The sequence below is a fragment of the Musa acuminata genome, chromosome BXJ2-10 (genome assembly GCF_036884655.1).
Source record: "Musa acuminata AAA Group cultivar baxijiao chromosome BXJ2-10, Cavendish_Baxijiao_AAA, whole genome shotgun sequence".
Lineage (NCBI taxonomy): Eukaryota > Viridiplantae > Streptophyta > Magnoliopsida > Zingiberales > Musaceae > Musa > Musa acuminata.
In genome coordinates, this window is record NC_088347.1 from 32,439,827 (window position 1) to 32,455,134 (window position 15,308).

The 15,308-nt window shown below is 42.2% G+C and overlaps 3 protein-coding genes, 1 non-coding gene and 1 pseudogene across 4 annotated transcripts; 1 reads left to right on the top strand and 4 right to left on the bottom strand.

Moving 5' to 3' along the window:
* Positions 1–27: 27 nt before the first annotated feature.
* Positions 28–2,345, bottom strand: LOC103968995 (heat shock cognate 70 kDa protein). Its single transcript, XM_009382388.3, has 2 exons — positions 2,035–2,345; positions 28–1,903 (listed from the first exon to the last, which is right to left on the bottom strand). Exons 1-2 carry the CDS (start codon positions 2,243–2,245, stop codon positions 171–173), a joined length of 1,944 nt encoding a protein of 647 aa, XP_009380663.2. The 5' UTR covers positions 2,246–2,345; the 3' UTR covers positions 28–170.
* An 820-nt stretch (positions 2,346–3,165) lies between these two features.
* On the bottom strand, positions 3,166–8,154 carry LOC135625784 (uncharacterized; annotated as a pseudogene).
* On the bottom strand, positions 5,655–5,727 carry TRNAR-CCG (transfer RNA arginine (anticodon CCG)). Its single transcript has one exon. It is a non-coding gene; the product is annotated as a tRNA-Arg (tRNA).
* A 327-nt stretch (positions 8,155–8,481) lies between the features above and the next one.
* Positions 8,482–14,055, top strand: LOC103968996 (serine carboxypeptidase-like). Its single transcript, XM_009382389.3, has 9 exons — positions 8,482–8,916; positions 9,747–9,915; positions 10,815–10,934; positions 11,066–11,209; positions 11,428–11,578; positions 11,679–11,767; positions 11,850–12,108; positions 13,239–13,372; positions 13,679–14,055. Exons 1-9 carry the CDS (start codon positions 8,600–8,602, stop codon positions 13,799–13,801), a joined length of 1,506 nt encoding a protein of 501 aa, XP_009380664.2. The 5' UTR covers positions 8,482–8,599; the 3' UTR covers positions 13,802–14,055.
* Positions 14,056–14,283: 228 nt separating this feature from the next.
* Positions 14,284–14,934, bottom strand: LOC135625230 (uncharacterized). Its single transcript, XM_065129698.1, has one exon. The coding sequence runs from the start codon at positions 14,855–14,857 to the stop codon at positions 14,483–14,485; it is 375 nt and encodes a 124-aa protein (XP_064985770.1). The 5' UTR covers positions 14,858–14,934; the 3' UTR covers positions 14,284–14,482.
* Between the last annotated feature and the right edge of the window lie 374 nt (positions 14,935–15,308).

Sequence of the window (15,308 nt, forward strand, 5' to 3'; positions counted from 1 at the left end):
TTCAAACAACAATGTTAAATCTTAGGGGAAAATAAAAGGGAGCGTTCATTTATTGCTTGTCATCATCTTACAGGGAACAGTAGGAGGATGTGTCAAACATGACCAGACACCAACGTTAAAAACACAGTTGATTTGATGGCGGAAACAGAGGACTCGGTACCCTATCACACTTAGTCGACCTCCTCAATCGTAGGTCCTGCACCGCCGGCGCCGGCAGTGGCGCCGCCCTTGGCACGACCCTCGTCCATGCCAGCTCCGCCATTTTGGTACATCTTAGCGATGATGGGGTTGCAGAGGCTCTCGAGCTCCTTCATCTTGTCCTCGAACTCATCGGCTTCCGCCAGCTGGTTGTTATCCAGCCACTTGATCGTCTCATCGATCGCGTCCTCTATCTTCTTCTTGTCACCAGGCGAAAGCTTGGAGCTGATCTTGTCGTCCCTGATGGTGTTCCTCATGTTGTAGGCGTAGTTCTCCAGGGCGTTCTTCGCTTCCACCTTTTTCTTGTGCTCCTCGTCCTCCGCCTTGTACTTCTCTGACTCCCGGACCATCTTCTCTATCTCCTCCTTGCTCAGCCTCCCCTTGTCGTTGGTGATGGTGATCTTGTTCTTTTGCCCGGTGGTCTTGTCCTCTGCCGTCACGTTCAGGATCCCATTGGCGTCGATATCGAAGCAGACGTTGATCTGAGGCACGCCGCGGGGGGCGGGAGGGATGCCGGAGAGCTCGAATTTGCCAAGCAGGTTGTTGTCCCTGGTCCTCGCCCTCTCGCCCTCGTAGACCTGGATCAAGACTCCCGGCTGGTTGTCGGAGTAGGTCGAGAAGATCTGCTCTTTCTTGGTGGGGATGGTCGTGTTTCTCGGAATCAGGACGGTCATCACGCCGCCAGCGGTCTCCAGCCCGAGGGAGAGAGGAGTGACGTCCAGCAGCAGCAGATCCTGCACCTTCTCGTTGCCCTCTCCGCTCAGGATCGCGGCTTGCACCGCCGCACCGCAGGCGACAGCCTCGTCGGGGTTGATGCTCTTGCAAAGCTCCTTCCCATTGAAGAAGTCCTGCAACAGCTGCTGCACCTTGGGAATCCTGGTCGAACCCCCAACGAGGACGACGTCATGGACGCTGCTCTTGTCCATCTTGGCGTCCCTCAGGCACTTCTCCACTGGCTCCATGCACTTCCTGAACAGGTCCATGTTGAGCTCCTCGAACCTCGCGCGCGTGACGCTGGAGTAGAAGTCGATCCCCTCGTATAGGGAGTCGATCTCGATGGTGGTCTGAGCGGTTGAGGAGAGGGTCCGCTTCGCCCTCTCGCACGCCGTCCTCAGCCGCCGCAGAGCCCTCGGATTGCCGCTGATGTCCTTCCTGTGCTTCCTCTTGAACTCCTGCACGAAGTGATTCACCATCCTGTTGTCGAAGTCCTCTCCGCCGAGGTGGGTGTCACCCGCGGTGGCCTTCACCTCGAAGATGCCCTCTTCGATGGTGAGGAGCGACACATCGAAGGTGCCGCCGCCGAGGTCGAAGATGAGCACGTTCTTCTCGCCCGAGCTGCTGGCCTTCTTGTCGAGGCCGTACGCGATGGCGGCGGCGGTGGGCTCGTTAATGATCCGCATGACGTTAAGGCCGGCAATGACGCCGGCGTCCTTGGTGGCCTGGCGCTGGGAGTCGTTGAAGTAAGCGGGGACGGTGACCACGGCGTTCTTGACGGTGGTGCCCAGGTAGGCCTCAGCGATCTCCTTCATCTTGGTGAGCACCATGGAGGAGATCTCCTCTGGGGAAAACTGCTTTTCCTCGCCCTTGTACTGTACCACGATCATGGGCTTGTCGCCGGGGCCGGCGATGACCTTGAAGGGCCACAACTTCATGTCGCTCTGCACGGAGGGGTCGCTGAAGCGCCTGCCGATCAATCGCTTGGCATCTGCACCAACAAAGAGATCAGAACTCGCTCCTTGCTCCATCCATCAAACACGGATCGAGACCATCGAACGACTACAGATAAGCATCGGACACAACACAGCATGTTCGAAGCAGGGACAAGGAGGGTCTTACCGAAGACGGTGTTGGTGGGGTTCATGGCGACCTGGTTCTTGGCGGCGTCGCCGATTAGGCGCTCGGTGTCGGTGAATGCGACGTAGGATGGGGTGGTGCGGTTGCCTTGGTCGTTGGCGATGATCTCCACCCGGTCGTGCTGCCACACCCCGACGCACGAGTAGGTGGTGCCGAGGTCGATCCCGATAGCTGGCCCCTCGCCCTTCGCCATCGATCACACAGCTAGAAAATACCACAAGAAACGAAAGAAGAAGAAGACGACGACTAAGCTTTTCGCTCGATGCGAGTTTTCTCGGTTTGTCTATGTGAAGGAGAGAGAAGGGATGGGCGTCGTTTTATATCGGAGGGCTGTGGTCTCGGGAAGCTTCTGACACTGAGCTTTTGACCGTTCGATCACCCGTAAGCTGGTTTGAGTTGGAAAGCGGGAGACGATTCGTTCATCCACTGGGCGCTTCGAGAACCCTCTCGCGGGTTTATTCGAACATTCCAGCTTCCGTCACACTGGTTGATGGGCAAAATTGTCAAATGGAGCTCTAAAAAAGAGAGAGAAGAAACTGATGGGTTTAAATTTATTCTGCTTCTTTTTTGAAGAACATTTTTTTGCGGTTAATAGTCAATTTCTTTTCTTTCTCATGGTTATATATCATGAGTCGAGCTTATCAATCACAAACTAAGCAAAAAATATGATCAGCATTAGACACCGAAGTAAATGCAATATTTCAATTTTGTACGGTCTTGTTAAATTATATATTACTTTTTTTGCAGGTAATCTTTGGGTGTCCAATGATTAGATTAAAATTCTAATTACCTGCAACCTGGTTTTTATTATGCAGATCAAATGTTCACAGTAATTCACAATTTTTTATTACACGATTTCCTATTAAAAAGATAAAACTTAGTAGTCAATCTTTATACTCGATTAAATTCTAGAATCTTGATTCTGTAGGGAAGCTCACTATAATCTTTTAACATGATATATAAATACGATACGTATTCATAATAATAATTTCATTAATTTTTCTATTTTTGAATAATTTTGATATATTTTATTATGCAATCGAATACGACACGCTCTTAAATAACAATGACATAATTGTTCTAGTGGCACCCAGGTAAATTAAAGAAACTAAAAAAAAGAAATGCTCCCTGTAAAAGCGTTGGGACTTTTTCTGGATAACCTTTGCCAAAGATAAATACCATAATCCATTAGAGCGATAAATATGACCACGCATCGCCACGTCGGACGACGGGCTTCCACCAAGTAGTTCTCCCAGCGCACCACCATCTGCCCCCAGTTCTTGGCCTGGGGCGGACTCACCGGTACCGCTCCGTTCTCGACCGCCCGCATGTAGGCCACGTCCACGTCCGCGTAGGCGATTGGACGGCGCCGGTCCTTCCGTCGGTTTCCAGCTGGTGCAGCGGCGTGAACGCGATGGCCGTCTGCCCGCTCTCCAACTCTCGCCCACCTGACCACGGGAGCATGAGATCAGTGTGATGTAGAGAGCAGAGAGTTCACTAGCTGGAGAATATGAGAGTGGAATTCGCTCTCCACAACTTCCTGCAATATGTGAGTGTTCCTGTACCAAGATACGACCTGAAAGAAAATTAAAATTTGTTGTTTTATTGCACCGCAAAAACAAAAACTCTAAATTTACCTTGTTGGCCACAATCTTCGAATTCCACCCCCTGTCGAGAGAATTGCGTCCGATGAGGCATATGTAGGTTGTTGCTTTCGCAGATTTGTACTTCTTTCAACATAATATATCTGACTACCAGAAGATAAAGCTTGATTACAGCTTCAGTGTCACTACTGAAATCTGGATTTGCAAAACCGTAATGTCGAACATGTGATAAGATGAAGATATGTTAAGTACCTTCATGCTTCATAGGCACTCAAAAGGCAATGTGAGCACCAAGAAACTCGTCCTAGGAATGATCGGGCGATCCATGTGCAGCCTTTTCCGACCATTGGATGGGTTCCTTTGTGTTACAGTGGAAACAAAGTTGATTTGGAATTCTGGAGACCCTGGTATGCTAGTTTCAGACTTGTAGAATGTCGGAACTCGTACATGTTTTCAGCAATCCTGCTCAAATCTTTTCTATGTTACAGTGGAAACAAAGGTAGCAAATATTAAATCTGAACGCCTGTCGCTTAGGCTTAAAATTGATCGGTTGACTTCTGCGTCATCCCATAATTCTATTCCTTTATAGCCGACTAGCTGGACATCTCTGATTGGTTTAGACAGGATCTTTTCTTCTCTAAAACCACTCGGCTGCAAAACTCAGAGAAGCAAAAGCTACAACAATCAACAGCACAGTCGACACTGCTGAACTGAAGAATGATGAACGAAAGAAAACTGAAAAAGGCATTGCCGCACCAGTAAAGAACAAAAAACAAGAGAATGAACTGTTTTTACCAATGTAAACCATCCGCAAGTATTACCACCTGATGCGAGTGAGACCAAAAATATCCATCTGCTTCCTGGTTGCTGGCAACTGCTTGCCGTCCTACTTTCTGTTTGCTGGCAACATCACTGTCCATATTATCATATATCACATCATGGTAAAATTGTAGGCTATCATTTGACCACACTACCATTAAAAACCAGAGTTCCCATATCCAAGAAATAAAATTTAAATAAGACCATCATATTAGTCACTGAGGGTTCTCAGCATATCATCACAAAGTAATATCATGAACATCCACAATCTTACCATCAAATGCCTGTGGCCCTATACTTTGTGATTTAGCTGAAGTTACTATCATAGTGCAGTGCCACATCACGGAATACATATATCACGAGGAAACAGTCAGCACATGCAAAGAGATGAAAGCAGCTATTTGAATATAACAAATTACAGAGTTTATCAACAGATCATCATAAAGTAACATAACAAATTCACTATAAATTCTAGGACACCAGATGTAGCTCAAACTTTACCACCAATGATTTAATTGAAGATACAATATCATCATATAGTATCAGATCATGGTAAAAATCTACTCATCACCATGTCCACAACAACATGATGAAACAGAGCTACCATATGGAAGAGACAAAAACTAATGTTAGAATGAGACCAGTAAACTAGTTACCGAGAGTTTTCAACATATCACAGTGTAACAATGCGGAAGCATGGTAAAATCTAGGGCACCACCATATGCAACATCAAAATTTACCATCGAATGCTTGTGGTCCTACTTTATGATTTAGTTAGAAGACAAATGAAAATATACAACATTGACGCATGGCAAAATCTAGGACAGCACCACATGTAACATCAAAATTTACCATCAAATGTTTGTGGTCCTACTTTGTGATTTGGTTAAAGACAAAAAAAAATCAAAAACAAAACAGGGAAACAGATGCTACAACTGAAAATATACATCTAGGGCACCACCATATGCAACATCAAAATTTACCAACAAATGCTTGTGGTCCTACTTTATGATTTAGTTAGAAGACAAATGAAAATATACAACATTGACGCATGGCAAAATCTAGGACAGCACCACATGTAACGTCAAAATTTACCATCAAATGTTTGTGGTCCTACTTTGTGATTTGGTTAAAGACAAAAAAAAATCAAAAACAAAAACAGGGAAACAGATGCTACAACGATCGCAGTGGGATTCGAACCCACGACCTTTAGATCCGGAGTCTAACGCGATATCCACTCCGCTATGCGATCTCTGTTATTGTTTATGCAGTATTCATGTGATCTTTTTTATTAATATTGTGCACAAGATTCACATAGTAAAATGATATCTGTTTTCTACATAATACTTGGTATTAGTGAAGTACTAAATAGAGAAGAAAGGATATAGTGCTGTTCAAATTATAGTTAGTCTAACAGACTGATGACATCAAAGTTGGAAGCCGGGTATTTAATGAGAACTAAAAATATGTCAGAAAGTTCAACTCCAGATAAAGGAAAATATACCTGGGAGGACTACTTTGATCACATTTGCAAAACATCCTTTCAAATTTCCCAACTTCTCTAGGAGTTGCAATCTAGCTGATATAACCTGATGATGAAATCACAAAGTAGGTAATGACTGAAAAGAAAAGTAATATTTACAAGATTTACTTGCACACTGCTGCTTTGCTTTGGTCACTACCTGAACAAATAGGTTTGAAAAAATCTTAATAGGGTTCAATAGGTTTTTGGGTATAAGGGTTGTGTAAGTATCTTCTCAAGAATTTTACCTTACCTTTGTTGGGTCAATTATATGTGGGAATCAGGTCGAGCAGAAATCTTGTAGGCCTCTGTTAGTCTGATACAATAATATTGTGATAGATTAACAGGCCTTTAAGAACCATTATGTGATGATAAAAAACTGTTCAGAACTAATTTCAACATTTCATTGTCCAGAAGCCACATCTAGATCCTGGTACCAATTTACTAATTTATCCATCTTTGTTTCCTAGACCTGATAATACAAAAGGATCTATCATGCAATAAATTCAATCTTTCCAAGTCATTAGTATGCTGATACTATCATTTACCCCAGTAAGTAGAAAAAGAATAAACTTCAGCATTCATTAATTTGCTTTGTTTAACTTCTTCCACCCGATAATATTGAATGAAATTAAGGAGAAAGGAGAGAGACAGATGGAGAGAGGTGACTGGTGAGGAGGTAAACCAAGCAGTACAATCGAATAATTATATCCAAACAACTTCCTGATCACATCTTCACAGACGTTTATGTTGGACTAGCCAAATTCTTTGAAAAAAGAGGAAATTCAGCTCAGGTGGGGCGTTTACCTTTAAGATAGTATCAACTGATCACCACTCTCTCATCGTCCATTCATTACTTCTCCATAGTCCATTGCCATTCACAAAGACGGGCAAGATCCCTTCCCCTGTGACGAACAATGACAACCTGTTTGGTTTATCCCCCACCATAGCAGTGCAATTAGGACCCAAATGGATATCTAGCACTGATATGCTGAGCCTGGGCATAAACGCATTTCGAAAAATGAGCTTTTCAGTAAGCTCTTGCATTTCAAAAAATATCACATGAAGAAACAAGAATAGATCCATAAATAAATATAAAAGTCGAGATTAAAGTGCAGTAATATTTGCACAACAATTAAACCACTTTTTACTTTCAGTTCAGAGATACTATCTCAATTTACAAACTCCGACATTGAACCAACCACATAATGACACAAACTCGATGAAAATAACAGTCAAGCCAGGTACTGGACATGACAAACTACATGATTGGTCAAAGCAAAGGCCAGAGATGGTTAAATTCTGGAAGGAATTAGCACCTAACATGTCATGATGTACCTGAGGCTTGCAGATAGATACGTGGTAACAACAGCATATAAATTCCACATAGAGGGCTTTGAAGATAGATATGTGCTAACAGTATTATATAAGTCAACTTTGTTTGTTACTAGTAATCAGGGTGAAAAAAATCGAGGAACAGAAGAAACTGAAGATGGAATTTAGTAAGATGGAACAAAAGGTGAGCCTATAGCAACTATTATCGCACACTCATCGCATTAAAGAGGTCCTTACAGTCAGATTAGTGATATAATGGCAGAGGCCTAAACATCGGATCTAGTTTGACTATAGATTGATCTTCCAAGAACTAATCTACGACAAGAATCCCATCACACACGCATCATCCATCCCAACTAATATATCCTCCCACGCCTAACCAGATTGGCCCCCTTGGCAAACATCCGTATTAACCGTCAAGATGGAAATCGCGATTAGATCGCATTGGGAATCATGCGACCATTATTAGGGTTAAAAGTCGGAAGATCTGCTCACCTCCGATTGAGCTCCTGCACGAATCGGGAGTTCTTGGCGTCCTCATCTGCAGATCAAGAAAAAAGAAGGGAGTTAAAGAAGGATCATAAGAAGAAGAATAAGAAAAAGAATGGAGAGATCGGAGAGGAAAGATGGGCGAACCAGCCGGGGAGGCGGTGAACTTGACGATGAGGGCCCCGGTGATGGTGAATCCGACGAGGAAGGGTCAGTGAGGCTCTACTCCCTGTCGATGAACACCGGCCACGGATCGGACTTCCTCGTCTCTCGTCCCCCTTCTCTGTTCCCCGTGCGATGCGAATTCCGATTCGAGACATTGTACAGTGTCATCATTCACTGAAGTACCCCCAACGACGGTTAGATGTGGGCCACGTGGGCCACTTTGTCTCTTATTTGAGTTATTTCGTATAACTAAGTCTTTATTAGTTTATTATCGTGATTTCAAAAGATTAATAATTAATTAATTGTATTAATAATATCTTATTTTTATCTCTCTCTGGTGTAGCAGATTAATCTTTATCTTTGATGCACCGCTATGTAATTTCTAGGTCAGATTCCTCACTTAGGCAGTCAGGGTTCAGATTTGTCGTGGAGTTACATCCATCTGATCTAGTGTGGTCGGCTCCGGAAGTCGCCATCGTCATGGGAAACAGCAGGTCTGTGTGGAATCTGACAGAGAATCCCACAACTGAAGTCGCCGCGACTTGGTTGCCCATATTCGGCACTGAGCTCTCGGTTTCTCGACCGAACTCTCCGCCATTTGGGAAGGCGTCGGATGGAGTCGCATCGCCCGTTCTTCCTATTCCTCCTCCTCCTCCTTCTCCCTTCTTCTTCTTCCGCTACCCCGAACCGTCACCGAGCATATCCTCGTCATCTGTTGTGGTCGGCAGAGAGCCTCATCAGGGACCTCAACCTCCTCCCGGGAATCCAAGAACTCGGAGCGGGAACTGAGGCGGACGATCCATCGAGCCCTCGCCTCGTCGAGCGAAGGCTCGATCTCCGAATCCTTGGGGAGAGCGGATCGGAGATTCCCGTCGAGCAGCTGGGTCATCACGCAGGATACTATCGCCTAGAACACACTCATGCCGCCAAGTACTGAAGCACTAAACCCTTTTCTTTCAACTTAGGAAGTGTTTTGTGTTGTGTTAAAAGCTCTTTAACTGAGCAAAGGCTGTTTTTCCTTTGAATTACTATCCAGTAAAATTTTAAGTTTTCTATTTGTTGGCCGCCCGATTAGTCCGAAAGTGAACAAGACTAAGATTCACTTAGGGTTTGACGAGTATACTACTGTCAACTTTAGTTGAAATATTTTGATAAGTAATTTAAATTAAACATAGTTGATTGGCCGGATAGCCCATCCGACTTAGAGTCGAGCATCGTGAGGGGCTCAAATAGGAAAGGATTATCTGTGGATGGTCAGTGGCTTTGGTTCAATAAAGTTGATAAATTAATTAATCCATCGTGTCCGAGTTGTGGCAAATAGTATGGAGTTAGAAAACTCATCATGACGTGAAGCTATCACTGGTTTATGACTCACATACTGTACTAGAGTTTAATCTGGGCTATGCTAAGCCTTGACGAGGACATCCAAAATTTTGAAGCTCTCGCAAACAACAAATAGTTCTTCAAGCTCTGTCCAAAACCAATTAGTTTTGCATATATACCCACCGGCAACAACAACAGTTAGACAATTCTTATGTGAGAATATATCTAATCATTTCATTAGGGCATTACAAGTTCAGGATATTTGTTTGAGTGGATTGGAAATTTGGAATGCTTGTGTGTGAGATTTTTCTATATCTACTTATGCATGTATATTTATGTTTGCATCTGTGCTTGTGAAGCTTGTATTCCCCATTATGCTGTGCTACTCAGGCATCAATGGTACTTGGATTTCATAGGCAGCTTCTTGTTGGCTGCAGGATGTTCTATTTCTTCTTTGAGTCTCGTGGCAGAAGTAGTGACCCGGTTGTCATTTGGCTGACCGGTGGTCCTGGATGCAGCAGTGAACTGGCCCTATTTTATGAAAATGGTCCCTTCAAGATTGCTGATAACATGTCACTTATATGGAATGACTATGGATGGGACAAGGTACTGTATCTATGACCACTTTATTGTTGTCTTCATTTTCTTGAAATGTGTACATTATTTGCCAAAGGGATGAAATCTTCTAAATGATTATCCATTAGTTACCTCGTGTTCTTCATCTGATTTAGTGCTTGAGATTGAGTGCATTGCCTGATCATGCTGTTAGCATATTTGGTCACTGTGTCACCAAGTTAGGTGGTAATATTTAATTCCATTTACTTCTGCACTGTACATTATCTTTCTTGGTGACATTTGCTAGCTGCATATTCCTTTTTCACCTTCTCCTTACTAATATCTGCTGCTGTGTGCATATGTATACATCTAAGCTGCATTTAAACTAGAATAAAGACAATTTTCTGGGAACAAGGATGGCCAATAGCCAAAGCATGACAAGGGTTTAATGAACCGTGGAAGATTTAAGAACTGATAGCACATCATTAGTTGGAAAGATCTAGTGAATCTTTACAAACATCTTCCTGTTATGACCAACAATTTTATGTTTCGGACTTTTCACTTGGATGACATACTATGTCATCCTGATATTTGTTTATCTATGGAATGTTCCATTTTGTGGCAGGCATTTCTTTCTGCAAATTGAATATGCAGCAACTTTTCTGGACACTTTCTCTTTTGTTAAAAAAAAAATATACTCATAAACAGATGGACATCTATAAACTGAGAAACTAAAGCAAGGAACTTTATGTTGAAGTACAATGTCTAGTCAGTACTCCTACATTAGCCTGTCAATCATCGTGATAATTTTTCTGTGAAAAAGTCAAGAATCTATCCTAGTTACTCTACATATCTTCACCACACACTACTATACCATAATACTATATCCTGATTTTACCATAGTATTCCATGATTGTTTAGGTATTCATCATGCTTTATCTTTTCTCCAGGTTTCAAATATTATCTTCGTTGACCAACCCACTGGAACTGGCTTTAGCTATAGTACAGACTTAAGAGACCTTCGCTACGGTGAGAAAGGTGTTAGTGATGACCTATATGATTTTTTTCAGGTAAATAATTTATATTATTATTACTATTATATATATATATACACACACACAGACACACACACACACACACCAGAGAAGGATTTGATTGTTGATATTTTGAATACACTATTATTTGTTTTCCTTGAGTGTAGGCCTTTTTCAAGGAGCATTCAGGTTTCTTAAAGAATGACTTCTATATAACTGGAGAATCATATGCGGGACATTATATTCCTGCTGCTGCTGAAAGAATTCATAGAGGAAACAAAGAAAGGCAAGGTCTTCTGTTAAATTTAAAGGTAAATCGCAGATACATTTTTTAGAGTTCATGCTTGTAGCTATATGGAACACTGCTTTAGAATAATACTTGATCGTGTAGTAGTTTTAGCATATAAACAGATGATTTTATGACATGCTTTAGCATGATCATCGTCTTCCAGAATTATCATGTGTTCGTTGTGTCTAGTAGGAGAACTTAATCATAATTGAGCAAGTATATTATTTACTTTTTATGTAGGGTTTTGCCATTGGCAATGGGCTAACAGATCCTGCTATTCAATATGGAGCTTATGCTGATTATGCACTTGAGATGGGTATTATCGGACAAAGAGCACATAATAGCATCACCAGAATATATCCTGTTTGCCAACTTGGAATAAAGCTCTGTGGTAACTGGCTCTTTCTTTTGTCATGCTCCTTCAATGCTGCAGGAAGTAAATGAGTAACTTTGTAAGATAAAATAATGATCTCCAACTGTTACTTGTGCAGGTTCTTCTGGGGTTATATCATGTGTTGCTTCTCTAATTGTCTGCAACTCCATATTCAATGCAATTTTACTTCTTGCTGGAGATATTAATGTACATTTCTGTCCATCCTCAAATTAGTTATAATGCACTGTATTTAATCTTCCTTGTCTAAGAAGCACCTTCTTTCCTACAGTACTATGATATCCGGAAAAAATGTGAAGGGAGTCTTTGTTATGATTTTTCAAACATGGAGAAATTTCTGAACCAGGAGTCCGTGAGGGATGCTCTTGGTGTTGGAAGTAGGAAGTTTGTATCATGTAGTCCTCTTGTGTATGAAGCCATGATTACTGACTGGATGAAGAACTTAGAAGTGGGTATTCCTACTCTTCTTGAGGATGACATCAAATTGCTGGTATATGCTGGTGAATATGATCTCATTTGTAATTGGTTGGGTAAGCACATACTCCTAAGTAAATCCATAGTTACGTTGGTGTTTATTGTTCTGACTGTTTTAATACATTTGAGTAACTTAAAGACAGTGTTCCTAAGTATGCATGTAGCTTAATAACATAAGCCTATATTTGATGGTAGATACATGTACATCCTACTGATGAACATAAAAGCTTAAGTGTATCATTTTGACTTATTTAAATATGTTTATTTATTCCCCAAAAAGTTGCCTTCTTCAGTTTTACATGTAATTTATCTGATATATGATTTAATATTGTTCAAAATTCAAGAACAGAAAAGTAATGTGTTTATAAGTAGTATTTTTATGTTAATTAGACATAAAATCCAAGAACACAACTTGTCATCTAAACTCCAAAAATACATATTAGAGACTAGTGTTCTTCAACATTTAAGAAGCTTTCATGAAAGATGGCAAAATTTTATGACCTGTTAGCTGTTATTCTTGAGTTAGTTAATTATCCTTAGTGTCATGTTCTTGGCCAAGCCTTAATCCATAAAGCTTTAGACTGTCTTCCAACTTGCTGCTTTTTCCCACAGTTCCTACTTCAAGGATTTCTGCAAAGGTGGCTGAACAAGTCACCCCTTCATGTTAAGGTTTGGTTGCATCTTCAAGAATGACCAGCGCCTAACTTATGTAAAGCAAACCGTTTATAAAGATTGTTTCTGTTGACAGTAAATGGACTGGCTTAATTGTATAGCCTTAAGGTGGAAGGTGCATCCCATGCTAATTTCGTTTTTTGAGATATATATAACATTACACTGTTTGAGATGTTCTCATGTAAAAGCAACTTTGTGTTGAGACTTTACGGCTTTGTTGTTGTTGTATCTTGGGATTAATCATTTGACAAATAAATAGTAGAATGTGACTTCAGCAACCTGCTGAGTAGAGGAGGGGTTCTGTAAATTTTTCTGCTGCTAAAGAGAGTAGGATATTTCTTGTCTATACTGCATGTAAGAGAGTCTGACATGTAAACTCCTATATAAGAAACTCAAAGAGATGGAAATGATCTATGTCCAAGATACCAAGATCTGTGTTTGAATGTGAATGTTAACATGATGTTGTGTGTTTACACTGAACTAGTAATTAATTTGCAGATGTGGTTTTGTGCAGGAAACTTAAGATGGGTTAACTCGATGGAATGGTCAGGTAGTCAGAATTTTACTAAAGCTCCATTCAGACAATTTGCTGTCCATGGCAAAGAGGCTGGAATCTTAAAAACACACGGGCCTCTGAGTTTTCTAAAGGTTAGAACTCATGAATGGTTATATTGATGTCCTTTTCCTTCCATTCTAGCATTTGCTGATTTGAGCTGGGGTCAAGATTGTTGAATCGATGCAATAGGTCCTAAAGTGTAAAGTGAACTGCATCTTGATTAGGATTTTTTTTTTTACAAAAATCAAAGTAGTTCACATTGACTGGATAGTGTTCCCACCCATCATGAATTTTCCTTCTTATTTGACTTGCATGAACCATTCAAATTGCTTTAATGGTTCTACATGGGATGTATCACCTGTAGTTTTAGAAAGATCAATGGTCTATTGCTTGTCTAGGTCCATGATGCTGGTCATATGGTCCCAATGGATCAGCCTGAAACAGCACTGGAAATGCTCAAGAGATGGATGAAAGGAAACTTGAATGAAGAATGGAACATCACTGCAGTTGCTGTAATGTAATAATACTAAACAAAGGTGTTCATCAGATTGATGTACAGTAAGCTGCTCACTTTTGTGTCCTATAGAGACAGCTCCTTGCGGTGGTGTTTATGGATGCATGTTGTGTATATGTTCCATGTACATATGCAAATAGTTTTCTTATGTAACTTAAAACAGCCAAATGCTGGAAACATCTACAGCAAGATCAGTGTAAACCTGCTTAATTTGCTTATTATCTCTCTAATCATCAGGTCTGGAGCTTTTTATATTGTTTATGTTGTTGAATGATCCCTGCTTCAAGTAACTAAATGGCTGCATCACCTTTAATTTCCCACCTGATTCTATAATTATATGTTGTGAGCTCCAACTATATTAATGTTCGTCTTGCTTCATCCTTGACTTGTGCTATTTGTTGATTGTTGATTGCATAATAGATTGTATGCTATCTCGTGCTTGGAAATTTATGATGATTTTTGTGATGACATCAATATCTCAAGCAGACATCAGAAAAAAAGAGTCAGGCAGGATTGAAACAGCCACTGCATGCAGGCATCAATTGGTTCATGCGACAGTATTTACAGCAACAGTACACTGTGGTTTGGCAGGGGAAGAGAGAGGCTCCCTCAGGTCCTTGGCCTGTATCAGACTTTGGAGCACCACCACCTGAACATGAAGAAGAATCGATCTTCGATGCCACCAGGCTTAGCTGGATGTCTCCTCCTCTTCATCCTCCCACAGCCCGATGGCCCGTGTGACGCAGACAGAGGCGGCGACCACCACCACCGCGAACAGCGGGGGGATGAGGACGTCCATGCCGGAGCGGTCGAAGAGGTAGGCCGGCACGCACACCACCTCCCCCGGCGGCCCGTCTAGCGGGAGCCTCACCGAGGCGGCGCCGCACGGGCGCGCGAAGGCCGAGGACGGCGAGACGGCCCACACGAAGGCCAGCTCCGGCGAGAAGGCCGCCACCGCGACCGTCGCGGTGATCATGGCCGTCCAGGTGGCGGCGTACACGAGGAGAGGCCAGCGGTGGAGAAGCGCGTCTCGGAACTCGGCGGAGAGGAAAGGGAAGGCCATGGTGGCAGAAAGCTGCCTGTCGGTAGAGCGCGCGAGCACAGTATATAATAGTCGCAGTGGTGGAATTGAGAGAAGCAGAACGCGTGAGGGGGCCGAGGTGAGGTTTAAGTGGACGAGGAGTCGGTGACCGGACTCGCTGACGCATCTTCTCAGCGACTCCTCATGTTGATCTGGTTCGGTTGGGTTCCTCCGTTTCTTGAATTCTTTTAGTTGGCAAAACAACAAGGGAATTGAACACATCATCTTTCATCTTTAAACATAGATTTGAAACTTTAATTTCTGATAAAATTTGAGTGTTAATTTACGGATTAATAAACTTAGCGATGATATCTTACCTAAACTACGATGTGTCGAACGAAAGATAGATTGATGTTTTTATAATCTATTAATAATTGTATATTCACTTATATGGATTCCATATATATATATATATAGTCTTCATAGATGTTAG